Raw genomic sequence first — 13,672 nt, forward strand, 5'->3', positions numbered from 1 at the left:
CCGAAAACCTCTCTTCTCGGAGTTAAAGTGCTCCTGTAATGGCACAAACCCCACTCTGAGCACAATCGAGATGTGGATTGGTGATTCTTTGGCTAACCCTGTTGCATGCTCAGTGTGCCCTTGGTCTGCTTTGGACCTCTGTCTGAGTTGCAGTAAAGCTTGATAAATCACAACAGGGGACATCAACCCAGCTTAGTTTCCTCCTTAATCCAATACCTGGTAACTGGGCAAATAAAACCACACATACATACACTCATGGCCTCGTGAATTATTTTTAGCTGTAAGATTTGTGTTGACAGTATTCTTATAAATTGCGCGTCTATTAACATAGCCCAGAATTGCAACTGAACGATGTATAAAGTAGGTTTTAATTTTATCGACACCATATCATAAAGTACTTCACGTTTATAAGTCTTCTCAGTGTATTTCGGAGTACTTCAAGGAATTTATATAAAAATTAAAATTAACCATTCTATGAAGAAAGATTTGCAGGGCGACGGGGAACAGGCAGGGGAGTGGGACTAGCTGAGAGTCGACACGGAGACGACGGGCCGAATGGCCTCCTTCTGTGTTGCAACCATTCTATGATTCAATAACAAAACGTTTTGTGCACTGATATATGCATATATGCATGGGCATATATAATCTGTACATTCACAAATAATATATCCAGTTTGTATATACACATGCACGTGTGTGTGCAGTATATGTATAGTAAATGCAGCAAGCAGTAGTTACAGCCTACAATATATGAGTTACTTAAGGAGATATCCCGGTAACGTTAACTGTCAGAATTTATTGATAAATTCATTTAGAAAATGGAAGATATACAACTGACGGAAAGTTAAGGGCTTTCAGATTCTAAACTTCGGAAAGACAGTCTCTAAACTACAGTGTTCAGCTATGTAACCGATTGGGATTTAAATAACAAATAAAAATACGTTTCTATAATACGCCGATAATTACTAGAGAAGGGCAGAAATAAGATCCCCTACTTATCGAATTCCTAATGCTTTACTGAATTCTTAATACTAATAAAACGTCGCATTTTATGATGTGTGGCGCACGTGTTCATAGATACATCTGAAAGTCACGTTGTTTGCTAAATGAGGCATTTATATAATGTTCTAAAAATAACATTTTGAAGGAAAGAATGAAACCTGTTGCATTTACTGTTTACAACATTCAGCAAACCCTGCAAAGCTCCAGTATTTAGCTCTTGGTTTGTTGCTGACATCTTGCACTACTCTTTCATGTATGCAGACAGCAGAAGTATTATTCAGAAATGTTATTAGTTATCGGACCGTTTACATTCTGACAAGAGTTTAATCCTGGCCTTTTAATAATGACAGAGCCCATCTTGCCCCAAGTGAAGAATTCGCCTTTAACAGTAATTAGAGGTTAAAGGGATCTCTATGCCACTTCAAGTTCAGTTTATAATACCATTCGGTTACTGCCTTTTCCTCAACTCCTAATCATGTTTTCAGAAGTTCCAGGATTCGCGACCTCTCCCATTGTTGCTTTTAAGCGTGTTCGCTCCGATTGTGTGGAGATTTTTTTCCAGCTAGATCCATTGCAATTAGGAGCGATGTACAAAGTGTGGACTCTGAACAACTAAGAGTATTGAGCCGCCTACACTGTGTCAAATGGCAGATTAGATTATTTAGCGGTGCCTTGAAGGGGGGGGGGGGGGGGGGGAAACCCATATGACTTCGAAAAGGAAGTGTAAACCGTAGTGTTTTTTTCATTCAGGTATAATTTATAAAACATAGCGGAGATGTTAAATGATACGATGATCCGGCTATTTTACGTAATGCTGCTAAGAGGAAATTTATAAATTAGATGACTTGAACAATTGAAAGGAATGTGTATATCTGATTATTTCATCTGCGATATTGTAATTAACTTAGTGCAACTTTATCACAAAACTAATTGTAGGACTCCCCTTCAAATTAACCCCTAACTTATAAAATTGGGTTGTGTTGGTTTCACAATATAAATTAACAACGTGAGCTGTAAAAATTGTAACGATTTAAACCTGTACGAAACATACAGAGTGACAACGATAAAGCAATCAGCCCTGATTACAGCTGCCTGTTGCACTGTTTGAATGGAGTATTAGAACAGGCATGTACGAATTCTCGTTAATCCCAGAAGCTTCTTAGAAGCATGTGTCGCTTCAGAGAAAGGGGGCTGTGCTCTGAAAGCTCAACAACAGGCGTCCGACTGGATGAGATGGACAAAAAAGCTGCTTACCTTTTATTCTCCGCAATGACGGCATCAGCAAACTGTACATTAGGACAATTTCATCGCCATTAATTCATTTACATTCCCATTTGCCCCTAACAACAACTAGTTACCGTGTTGTGTTTTTTAATCAGCCTCGCTATATTGCACTCATGCTCAGGTCTGCCCGTGTACACAATAGCAACAGCGTCGCCGCGCAGGAACAAGGGCAGATAGAAAATGATACACATATATGCATGTATATGTTGGTCTGTGCGTGTGTATGTATGATGAGGTTAAAAAATGCGAGGGACAAGGACAACACTGGGTTTATTTTGTTTTACGTGATTTTCAGACCGAAATGTCCAATTCAACCTCCTATCACCCAAGATAACATCCAAAACTTGCCTGTACCGTACTTGCTGGCAACTTGGCATGCATTTATTCAAATATTCTTGTTTACCAGCACTGCGCTCTCTTAAACCTTCATCATTTCTCCCTCATACATATGGAAGACGTGACTCGCACTTGGTGAAGTAATGTTCTTTTAAGGCTAATTGATTCCAGAAATTAATTTCTTCTACCTGCCTGATCGGATGGAAAGACTGTCCCCGTGACCAAGGATTAGCACTTCCCTCTCTAACATCTTCCCTAATTATCTAATAGCATGGGCTGCGAGATTTCTGCCTCTGTTCAACCACTTTGCGCATTAATAAAAAATGATTGAAACTGTGATGGCAACTCGATTTCAACAAATTAGCGCGGGCACTGGGAGATGGAACAGAAGTACCTTCTTGTAATTTTCCCGAGTTTAATGTCAATAATTACACCAATTTGATGGGAAATGAGCTGAAATTATCCGCCGCTCTATTTAGTCCTGTGGTGCAGGGAAGAAAACACGAGCGAACCAGAGAAGAGTAAATAATAGCAAGCGATGACGGAGAAAGGTGAAATAAATTAGCGAGGTTAAGGGTTAAGTTTTTGCTGAAAATATAAATTCATAATTTTCTCACCGCTTCAATGAACACCGTGTATGATTGCACGGATCTAATATCCATCTAAATATGTATTGAATGGCGTAGGACTGAGCGGTATAAACACATATTCAGGGAAATTAAACGGACTAAGATCTAATGAATAGAGAAGAAAAACAAAAGGTGGCTTGGAATAGATAAATCACTTCAGGTTAAATGTACGGACATCATAACATATGCGCTAGAGCTGCGGGGAACTTAACACAGCATGTGATGTGTGTAACACCACATCCAGAGAGATGGCGGGGAAAATTAAAACAGCAACAGCATTCAGAATGGTTCCACTAAATATAAAATTATATTTTTGCAATCCATTAAGAACTTGTATATTAAAATGACTTTCTGATAAACGAAATGTTTTTATTCAACACACAGCTCAGGACATTGGTTAAAAAGTTTCAATAAATAAAAAGTAGTGTGCTAAAATAAATCTCCGAAATTTTGGTCTCATGGTATTTACAAGCCTGCACCGTACTGCCTACAAACCTACGCTGCTCGCTTGTGTAACAAAGGATCTCTGCTCCTGTCCATTCCTTATATGTATTTTTAAATGCTGGTAGAAATTATAACCTACCGCGAGATCTCTCCAACCGCTAAATGAATTCAAGTGTAAATTTAAAATATGCAGGTGGTCCAATGCACTATCCGGGGAGTCTCAAGCTGAGCGTCGCAGTCGGCTGAAGTGTAAAACTATCTGCTAGAATGGCCTCGTGTCAATTGTATTCAGTGCAGTCAGGATGAGATTATTTAGCTCATTCCCAAACTACATTTTTACTTTCAAGTTGACGCAATTTCTGAATTTACGAAAGATGACAAAGAAATGTATAACGGGTTGAGTCATTGGGTCCACCCAGAGGATTCTTTATACGAACAACAACTGGCTGATCCTGTCTGCCTCACACTCCTAATACCTGGAATATCATCAGTAGAGACTCGTTACCTCACCACATTCCCACTCCCCAATACCAGCAGCCTCGGAGATGCAAAAAGATGAAATAAAATTCTTCTCTACCCCTCAGGCGACCGAAACCAGTCCAGGAGGCCATTTAATAGAAACCTAAGATCTCGCAATCACAACACCCAACACTGAGGAGCAAACATATAAAACAAGCGTTGTAAAACCACCTTTAGAAGGTCTTCTTCCACTGTCTGGTAGGCACCGAATAACTGCAGTCTAGTGTAAAGCCATGTTAAGGATGGCCACAATCTATTGGCCTGTACTGGTATTGAGAATAAGCCAGTCTCCCACCTTCCCATTTAGCATTCGCATAGGAATATGCCAGGAAGGAAACTGGACATAAATGCAAGTATCCAAACCTTTTGTCATTAGGGAGGACTTAGCAAAACTGAAGTCGAAAGTTACGCACAGAAAAAGAGCAAATGGCCTCTATCATGTCTGCCTCACACTCGTGGTGCCTGGAACATCATCAGTAGACACTCGTTACCCCACCACATTCCCACTCCCCAACCCAGCAGCCTGGGGGAGGCTTCACACTGTACAGATCAGTATGATAACCTTCTGAAAATAGTCACCTTCTGAATCAGATCACGATCACACTCTCCCTCACACACACCCGCCAGGCAACAAGTTACAATAATATGTGCTCTAACACTCTTTACCTGTAGATTACCCATTAGATTTTCCATATCATGACCTTTAACAAATGGATAGTTTTTGCAAACGCAAATTATTGAACTACATTTAGCACGTGTCAATCAACCAGTAGCACAGCTTTCAATAACTTTGTAGCCATTACTCCGGCAAATGATTGCATTGCGCCTTTTCAGTTCTCAAAGACAATTTGCATCCAAATATTAACACGTTAAATCACAAATGGAACAAATTATTTTGCGATTTTGTTACATTCTGGTGTACACTCAGGCATTATCTTCTGTAATACCCATGCACTATATAAGGCAATACACCCAAATATAAGTGGTTGCAATGCCTTTTGAAAAATTATCTAGGGATGTAATCGGAAGCAATTGAAACAAACACAAATACCTCTTCAATCTGAACAAAAAGTATAAAACTGCAGATGCTGGAAATCTGAACCAGAACTAAAAAAATTTCAACAGGTCAGTCAGCACATGTGGGGAGAACGGACGAGTTAATGTTTCAGATATCTACCCTTCGCCAGAACAATCTGCCCTCCCCATGCTAACTGGCCTGAGGAGTATATCCAGGATTGTGGAGGGCAGACTGTTAAACATGACCCTAATTGCTGGAGTACAGGAAGGCTTAGAAAGACTGCGCAGGTACAATGGGCAAGAACTTGTTCTGGGTGGGAGAGATCGTTTTAGATATTAATGGCAGGCCCAATTTAGCTCAGGAAAACAATTGTACAAATAAAAGCTTTTAAAGGGTGTGCAAAAAGAGTATTTCACTAAAATGGCCCCTTTCAGCACTTGGGCCAGCTCCCGACAACCAGCGCTACCTGCGCCAGCATCCCAGCTAGCCTGATGACTGATTCCTATCCTCCGCCCTAGAGCTTCCCCATTGGTCAATCGTAGTCCTATTTGATGCTGGAGTGCAGATCTTACTTCAGTAAATAGTCTCCCAACCTCCTACAAATCTGTTGTACCTAAAATAAGATATTCCGCAGAGTCTCGGTAATAAAAGGCAAGTCGAGCTTGTTAGAGGAGTCTCCGCAACAAAACAAAAACTAAGGACAATTTCTTTGGACAGCGAAGTGGAAAGATGAACCTAAATTTCACCTCCCCGATACAACAAGTTTCTGCCCAGCGGCCAACGTCTTTCTTCATCGAAGATATTTTACTGCACAAACCCAAGCCTCTGAGGGAAGCTCCTCCAGTTTCTTTTGCCAGTTCCTTGGCATCCCGAGTCCCTTTGCTAGAGTATGGATACCCTATAATGCCAACCCCGACCATACTGGCACCTCATCCTCATCATCCACTCCACAAGCCGGAGCATCATCACCCTTACTTTCTCACGTCGCCTGGTAAGTCTATTTGTTGACGACTAAATGATAACTGACGAGTGCAACAAAGTACTTATGGGCGCTGGAAAAGCAAAGAGCAAGTTTAGCTTAAAAGGGTATTTCTCACTGTGTGCATAACAGCACCCTTACCGGTGTGCACTGAATAGGTAGAAGCAGCCATGTTAAGAGGGCGCATTCATACTTTCAACGTTTTAATTCAAAATTAAATGTTTTCAAAAGTTTAATCGAATGCATTACGCTATTAAATTTTTTCGCAGCGTTCAATTTTATAACACATGTGATCTAGACATAAGCAATCACATTACAACTGCCCAGTTTAGGGACATATCTGTGAAATCGCGTCACAATTTTATAAATGCTTTGGAGATTGTTACACTTCATGTAACAATAAAAATGAATGTAATCAAACGTACAGGCTGAGAATCAAGGCGCAGTAAACAGTTGCTGATCCAATGTTAAATTGATTTTGAGGCTGCGCTTCCTTTCAGGGAAAATGTGTTCAGAAATAATGCATCATGTAAGAAAATAGCTGATATACAAAACTTCTATTTCAAACTGCGTGACAAAAATGAATAATTTTTTTAGAAGGACGTCTATTTCAAAGTGGAATTTTTGCTCACTTTTGTTACTCTGTTGTAGTTTGAAAATAATCTGATTCCAGAGAAATCTGATGTACAAATATAATTGACGATTAAAACAATTTCATGTTATGAAAGTTTTCATACTGACACAGAGGCCAGGAGCAAAATATTCAAGTTTTTAAAGTGCTTTTATCACTGTTTTTAAATTCCCTTTTTCTTGTTTTACAAAGAAATCTGAATGCATTGGTCTCTGCAATATTTTAAGGCAATTATTTTAAAACATGTATTTCAAATGAAATTTGCAGTTGTTTTAAATAGATCCTGTTTATTGATGTTTAGAAAGTTTCTCTCAGATTTTTCTGTTACTTCAAACTTCAATAATAATTGGGATTTTAGCAATGTGCCCTTTTCCTCGATGCATTCGTAAAACTGGATTTTTTTTTTATGGTTAGGGACAATTGAGTTCCTCTTCAGCCCCGCTCTCCAAACTTTATGTTACTGGGACTCTGTTGCATCCGGCTCACACCAACACGGACACTGGATAAACTATATCGAACCTAAAACGTACTTCCAAAAATTCGTTCTGAAGCAAATCTCTTGCTTTTATCCTGTATAAAATGTTCGTTAACTATCAAAAGCAGAATTGAACGATATCATTTAAAATATTACTATTCAAAAGAGAAAAAATTACATTTATAATCTTCATTTCGAGTATATAGCTACCACAAATTGTGCTTATTAGTACATTTAAAATATCATATTTATAAGCAGTATTAGCCTTGCTTATTGAATTGCTACTAATTACACCGGACATCGATTGCCTAACACACAACAAATCACGTAAAGACTTTGAAATAGATAGCTAGGGAACCATAAAGTGGGTGCAAAATAACGGTAATGCTGGCGAGAGTGAGTTTGTGCTGCGGCAAACGCTGATGGATATATATAGACCATCTTTAAACTGAAGTATAATAAATCCCAGACTATTATTGTACATTTAGGCAGTTAATAATCATAAATAATGTATGCAGATTTCCACCATAACTTGTGTGATCTATTGTGGGAGGGAGCGTGACGAGGAAACGCACTCGCCACCGCTACCAAAAATGGACTCCCAAACTTTGAAAGTGAAATAGAATTTGGCGTATTCTAAAATCTAGGGTGTATTTCAAAGGGGTTCACCCCGCAACCGGCTCTCATTTGTAATTTATTTTAACATTGAAGATATCCATAATAATTTGCCATAACATCAAAGCCTACCAGCAAATATGATTCTAGAAGGGAAACGGAAGAAAACGGCAAGTGGTCGAAATGGTGCCATTAATGTATGTCTGTTTATAATTTAACTGATCAGTTACCAACCTGCAACAAAACAAGTCTTTGATAAAACTGTATAAAGTATTCTAACTTATAAAGTGTTTTAGACGCCGGACTTAGGCAAGTTAGGAGAGAAATCGATAGCTGTTTACCAAAGTCATTAATTAGAATTTCATTGCTCCACATCTCATTTCGTGGTTTGAAAAAACACACTAAATAAATCTAAATTATTTGAGCACTTCAACTGGAACCGACACGTCTATAACATGGAATGTAGCTCGGTAAAATAGCCAGTATTGCCCTGTTCTGCAGCTCTCGTACAACAGGCTTTGAATATAAAATACACGTTTTATTGCACTGACATATAAGGACCAAAACACTTCAGGACAAATGCCAATTTGTTCGATAAATCAGTAAATGTGCAAAATAAACCTGGAAGATTCCACAGGCAAAGGTTTGGCAATGCTTTAAACAACGAATAGATAAGCGTGTCTCTTATAGAACAACTTGTCAATAAATGGAGTACCTCAATCATGGTACTTTATAACTTTATCATTGACTTGTGGTAAAACGGTATTTTAACCGAAGTTATTATTAGACAAGTAAACGTTCAAATATTATCCCATACACGTTATCAGTAACATCTAAAGTATCTCGGTTTGTCGTCTGATTTTAAAGTCTAATTTAATATCCATTGTTTTTATTGTCTTAAGGTTATGCATATAATCTGTACAGAAAGAATATTTAAAAGGTGAGTGGGCAATTTCAGAGCATCTGTCTTTGGTTGGCGGTCCAATCTTGGAGCAGCACGGTCACAAACCGCCTTAAAACTGTAAATTGTGACCCAAATGAGCCGGAGTTAAATAGTTGCACAAGGAATCTTTTACATCGAATACTGAGTTGGGAAGGATATTCATCTCGGAGTATTGTGCCTTTGTTATCAGTAGGTATGCATATGCCCGGTCTCTTCCAACATCCCTCTGAGATTCCAGGCAAACACTGCAGGCGGCGGAAAGCCAGGACCGTCTTCTCGGACTCGCAGCTGTCAGGGCTGGAGAAGCGCTTCGAGATTCAGCGCTACCTGTCAACCCCAGAGAGGGTGGAACTGGCGTCGGCACTTAGCCTCTCGGAGACACAGGTACAGCCGGAGGGGCCTTCTCAAGGGCACATAGGGATGGGCAACAAATGTTGGCCTCGCCAGCGACGCTCACATCCCATGAAAGAATTTTTAAAAACGGTGGGAGGGAGATGGAGGAGGGGAATAAAAGGAGAGTACAGCCTCCATAGAACTGAATTCCACTTTCCCAGATACAAATGGGCTTTATAGACTGCTTTCAAAAATAATCTCCCAACACACATATAAACCAATTCCATTGATGCACTATATATTGAGAAAAGTGAAAACATTGAGATTTTCAAATAAAATTCAACTAGTGGGAAGAAATTCTAACAAATATTCCCAGAGAGTTTGACCTTTCTACAATCAGGTGAGACACAAGTGAACAGTTGGTTATTAATTCAATGTCAAGGCATTTTCTATTGATTTAAAGCGATTTTCAGGCAGGTGATGGGGCCCGGTATTTCAACCAGACAGAACCTATCAATCACCGCAAAGGTAGTGAAAAGTCGAGTGGCCCCGAACGGAGTTTAATTCAGACAAACTCCCAACCTCTGTTTCCCTCCTTAAGTCAGAAAGCATAAAACCACTTCTCCATTCGATTCTATTTGGCTCCTCATTTTTCTAGACTGGTGATACCAAAATATCCCCCACTTTCCCTGCAAAGAAAAACTAATTAGAAACTGCACCACGGGTGTAACACCCACACGTTTAAATTCATCGTCAATCTGTCCGGAACAAGAAACTAAACCTAATTCTCAGAATTAAATGCTTTAAAAATGCAAACTGCAGATTCTGAAGGAGCTACTCATTTGAAAATAGCGAGCACATCAACTAACGGAAAATGTTCTGGCTTGGGCCAAAAATACCTGCAGTGAAAGCAGAATGACAATTTTTTGTTTTGAACTGCCCTAATCAGTTTTTTTTCACATGCTAAACGGTATTGGTTCGTTCACTGCACAAATTTAAACCAGAGTTACATCTAGAACTTAAGCTGTAACTTCTGAAGTTAAATATTATGCGAATTTATACTCACATTCTTCTGGCAATATCTGACGCTGGAAATTGCAATCTCGAATTTTGAGATACATTTAACGTGTTGAATATTATGTGTGCACTCATCGTGACGAGTAATTTGTGGTGAAAACTCTTTCTCAAATCCACACCGAATGCAATATGACAGTGAGAAGTTTCCCTGGTTATTTTTAACTCGCAATATTTTGCACCTGAATTTATATTTGTCAGATGAAGCTTTCAGTCGGTGACCATCCAGTGTGTTTCTCGACATGTGTAATTTAATGTTTATTGCAAAGCAGTTAATTTAATTACGTGTTCGTATATGCTTTAAACAGACATAAATTATGGCAAATATTTCTACACACATCGAAAGGAAAAACCATTGGATTTGGTTGTGCAAAAATTAAATTTTGGAACCAAGAAGCAATTCTATTTATACAATAACTAAAACGTGTCTGCATTCCAAATTCTATTCCGTTTAGTCGCTGATAATTTCTACCCTGCAATCCACACAGTATTCTCGACCTACAATTTTATTGCAAGATAAAGTTCATTTCTAACTCACTGGGTCAATAGTGATGCTGTGCCTTCCCGTGAAATTCTTTGAGCTTCTTGTTGGTGTATATCCCAGGTCAAAACGTGGTTTCAGAATCGAAGAATGAAACATAAAAAGCAGCTAAGAAAGACTCGGGATGATCACGGTCAGAAAAACTCACCCGCCGACGACCAGTGTCTGGAATCCAGCGTCAGTGAGGCGGAATTAAACCAGAAAAGTTCCTCAGAGATCAAATCTTTAAGTAGTCAGAACGCCTTTCTCTTAGAGGACCATGAAGATGATGTGGATATAATTGAAGATGATGACATTTGTTCTTCTGATCATATAGTGTAAAATAAGGTTATAAGTTAAGATCACGAAATAAATACTTCATCGCAAAGAACTATTCTCCATATAGGAAATAGGTTGAAACGGTTGGGTTTGTGACCTGACGTGACATCCACTGAAACATATACTCAAATAGTCTGTAAATCTGATGTTCTCTGTATATAGTTAATTTACGCAAATCTAATATTTATTTCAAGTTTATTGTTGCAAATACATTTGGCTAAAATGATGCCTCATGTTATCTATGCTATGTGAAACAGCTGTTAGGCTTTATTTTGATTATTTTATAGCACTTGTAATGTAGAATGTCTGCATCTTGTCAACAATTTAAAACTATATTCATGTCAATAAAATATTAATTTACAAGAAATTAAAATGTAACTATTAACTCCTACAGCAGCGTTGAAAGGTTTCGCGTTCAAATCACCAACATTCTAATATTGGGTTTTAACGGTGTGGATTTCAACTTTTAAACCTATCTGTTCTTGATCGGAATTTCTGTTACAAATTCGCAAGTGATTTTCCCGCCAATATAAAAGTACCTGTAAATTTGAAAAAAAAAACGAATACACCGATAAGGTTTTAAGTTAGCATCTGTACAGAGAAATGCGGTGCTGGAATTGTACATCTAATGCCTATTTATTAATTTCACATTTCAGTACAACTTTTCTTATTAATAATACAAACTATTTTACACTCCAGTGCACGTTATTTACTGTGTTTTCGGCATCAGTTGTGAAACTAGATAGCTTTATTAATCCAACAGCTAGAATTTCAGACCGAGAAAAACCTGGTTTGTGTTATTCTCTATATAGTATATACTGTATATGGTATTTCCTACATAATATATGGTATATGTAATCTCTATAATATGTAATACATATGCTAATATACTGTATGTGTTATCCAATGAATAATATATACTGTATGAAATATCCTCCGCATAACATGCAATGTGCTATACTTCATTCCATATACACAGTTTTTTTTTGCCAATAATCCGCTGAAGAACACAAAGCTTTGCCTTGATGCTTGTGATATTTATACTCAGGTTGAACATAATCAACCATAATCTCCTTGCACTCAGTTCCCTGGCAGTATTGGCAGTTACTCTAAATGTAATATTCAAGCTGTAAGTAGCACACACAAGATTTCTTAAAACAAGAAAACAGTCAAGCAGTCATTTAGAGACCATGGTACTATACAGGTGTCAAAAGGTGTTTTTAAAATTCCTCACGTTTCAAACTCACTTGATTGATGTCGACATAAATCTTAACGGAACTAAATTATTGCATTTTAATGTCACTCTTTGGACTCTATGATACCGTATTCAATTGCATTTCACCGAATGTGAAGCACTTTGGAAGATGAAAAGTGCCATATAAATCTAATTTTATTATTTCTTTTCTTTAACAATGACTACCATGTGCTTGAGGCTTGATTACAAGAAGACATCATTTGAAGCAGATCATGTAACGTCAGCTTCCAAAATAACTGCTCCTTCAGCTAGATATGTTTATAAGATGAGCAGCACCATCCAATTTCAAGATAAACTAACCATCATTTTGGGCTAATTGGGCACAGGAGCTATTTTGATAAGTATGCATTCATGAAAAGGTAATGCTGAATATATACCTATCATAAACACATAGGATTCTGCAGGAGATGGGGTGATGGCACTACTGGTTACCCGCCTGTTCACACCAGGTAACCAATTAAGCCCCTTGATGGCTCAATTAAGAGCACACTCCCAACGCCATCTGGATTTTCTAGCCAGTGTACAGGGTGCCCGTCGAGTCAGAAAGCCGTCCGTGAAACAGAGGTGGCCGCCCAGTGGTTGGGTGGACAGTAATGCTTCGTGTAATCACCCAAGGCTATGGTGTATAAGGGTTCCCTCCATTTTGAGGCTTCCTCTCAGTCCTTCACCTACATCGGCAGCGCCCGCCTCCCCTGTTGGAGCTGCCAGCTGCCCAGAACCTCGGGTGCTCCTATTGGTCCTCCAGACACGGAAGCCCACCTGCCATCCTTAATTCCACTCTTTTAAGTTACAGTGATTTTCAGTTAAATCCTACTTACAAAAGCATAGTTTCTAAAGAAAATATACAATTGTGTGACAATTATACTTTAATCAGGACTCCTACAGAATGGCAGTGAATGGGCTGGTGCTTTGGAACTCTATACTCGAATGAGGCTTGCCTTTTTGCAGCCTCCATTGTAATTAAAACAATGGTGATACAAATTTAAGAAGAATTACCAGAAAACAATTAATTGAGTATGGAGTGGTCTTCACAACTTTTCATTTGTACTGCCTACATAACACGCCATATGTCTTAATCATAATCTGCAAAATTATCCACCCAATTTTTTGATGTGGAATAGTATAACAACATACCAGAAAATCATGGACCATAACAGTACCATAAATTGTTAATTTCTTCATAATATAGAAATTCGCTACATATAATGAAATTGGTCGTTTTATATTGATGCTATATTTTTTCCTTTTGGTGTAAAAGTGCAGCCACATGTCTCAG

The 13,672-nt window shown here is 38.5% G+C and overlaps 1 protein-coding gene across 1 annotated transcript; it reads left to right on the plus strand.

The window, feature by feature from the left end:
* The first annotated feature begins 5,961 nt into the window (after positions 1-5,961).
* Positions 5,962-11,144, plus strand: bsx (brain-specific homeobox). The gene is made up of 3 exons (XM_068054325.1): positions 5,962-6,223; positions 9,069-9,259; positions 10,887-11,144. Exons 1-3 carry the CDS (start codon positions 5,962-5,964, stop codon positions 11,142-11,144), a joined length of 711 nt encoding a protein of 236 aa, XP_067910426.1.
* The last annotated feature ends 2,528 nt before the right edge of the window (positions 11,145-13,672 follow it).

This window comes from Heterodontus francisci, chromosome 22, assembly GCF_036365525.1.
Source record: "Heterodontus francisci isolate sHetFra1 chromosome 22, sHetFra1.hap1, whole genome shotgun sequence".
NCBI lineage: Eukaryota > Metazoa > Chordata > Chondrichthyes > Heterodontiformes > Heterodontidae > Heterodontus > Heterodontus francisci.

Bases quoted from the DNA above. Each gene is read 5' to 3' on its own strand.
- bsx (XM_068054325.1), top strand. From the start codon at position 5,962: ATGAACCTAAATTTCACCTCCCCGATACAACAAGTTTCTGCCCAGCGG. The intron at 6,224-9,068 runs GTAAGTCTATTT...TGTTATCAGTAG, and splicing joins TTACTTTCTCACGTCGCCTG to GTATGCATATGCCCGGTCTC. The intron at 9,260-10,886 runs GTACAGCCGGAG...TGTATATCCCAG, and splicing joins TTAGCCTCTCGGAGACACAG to GTCAAAACGTGGTTTCAGAA.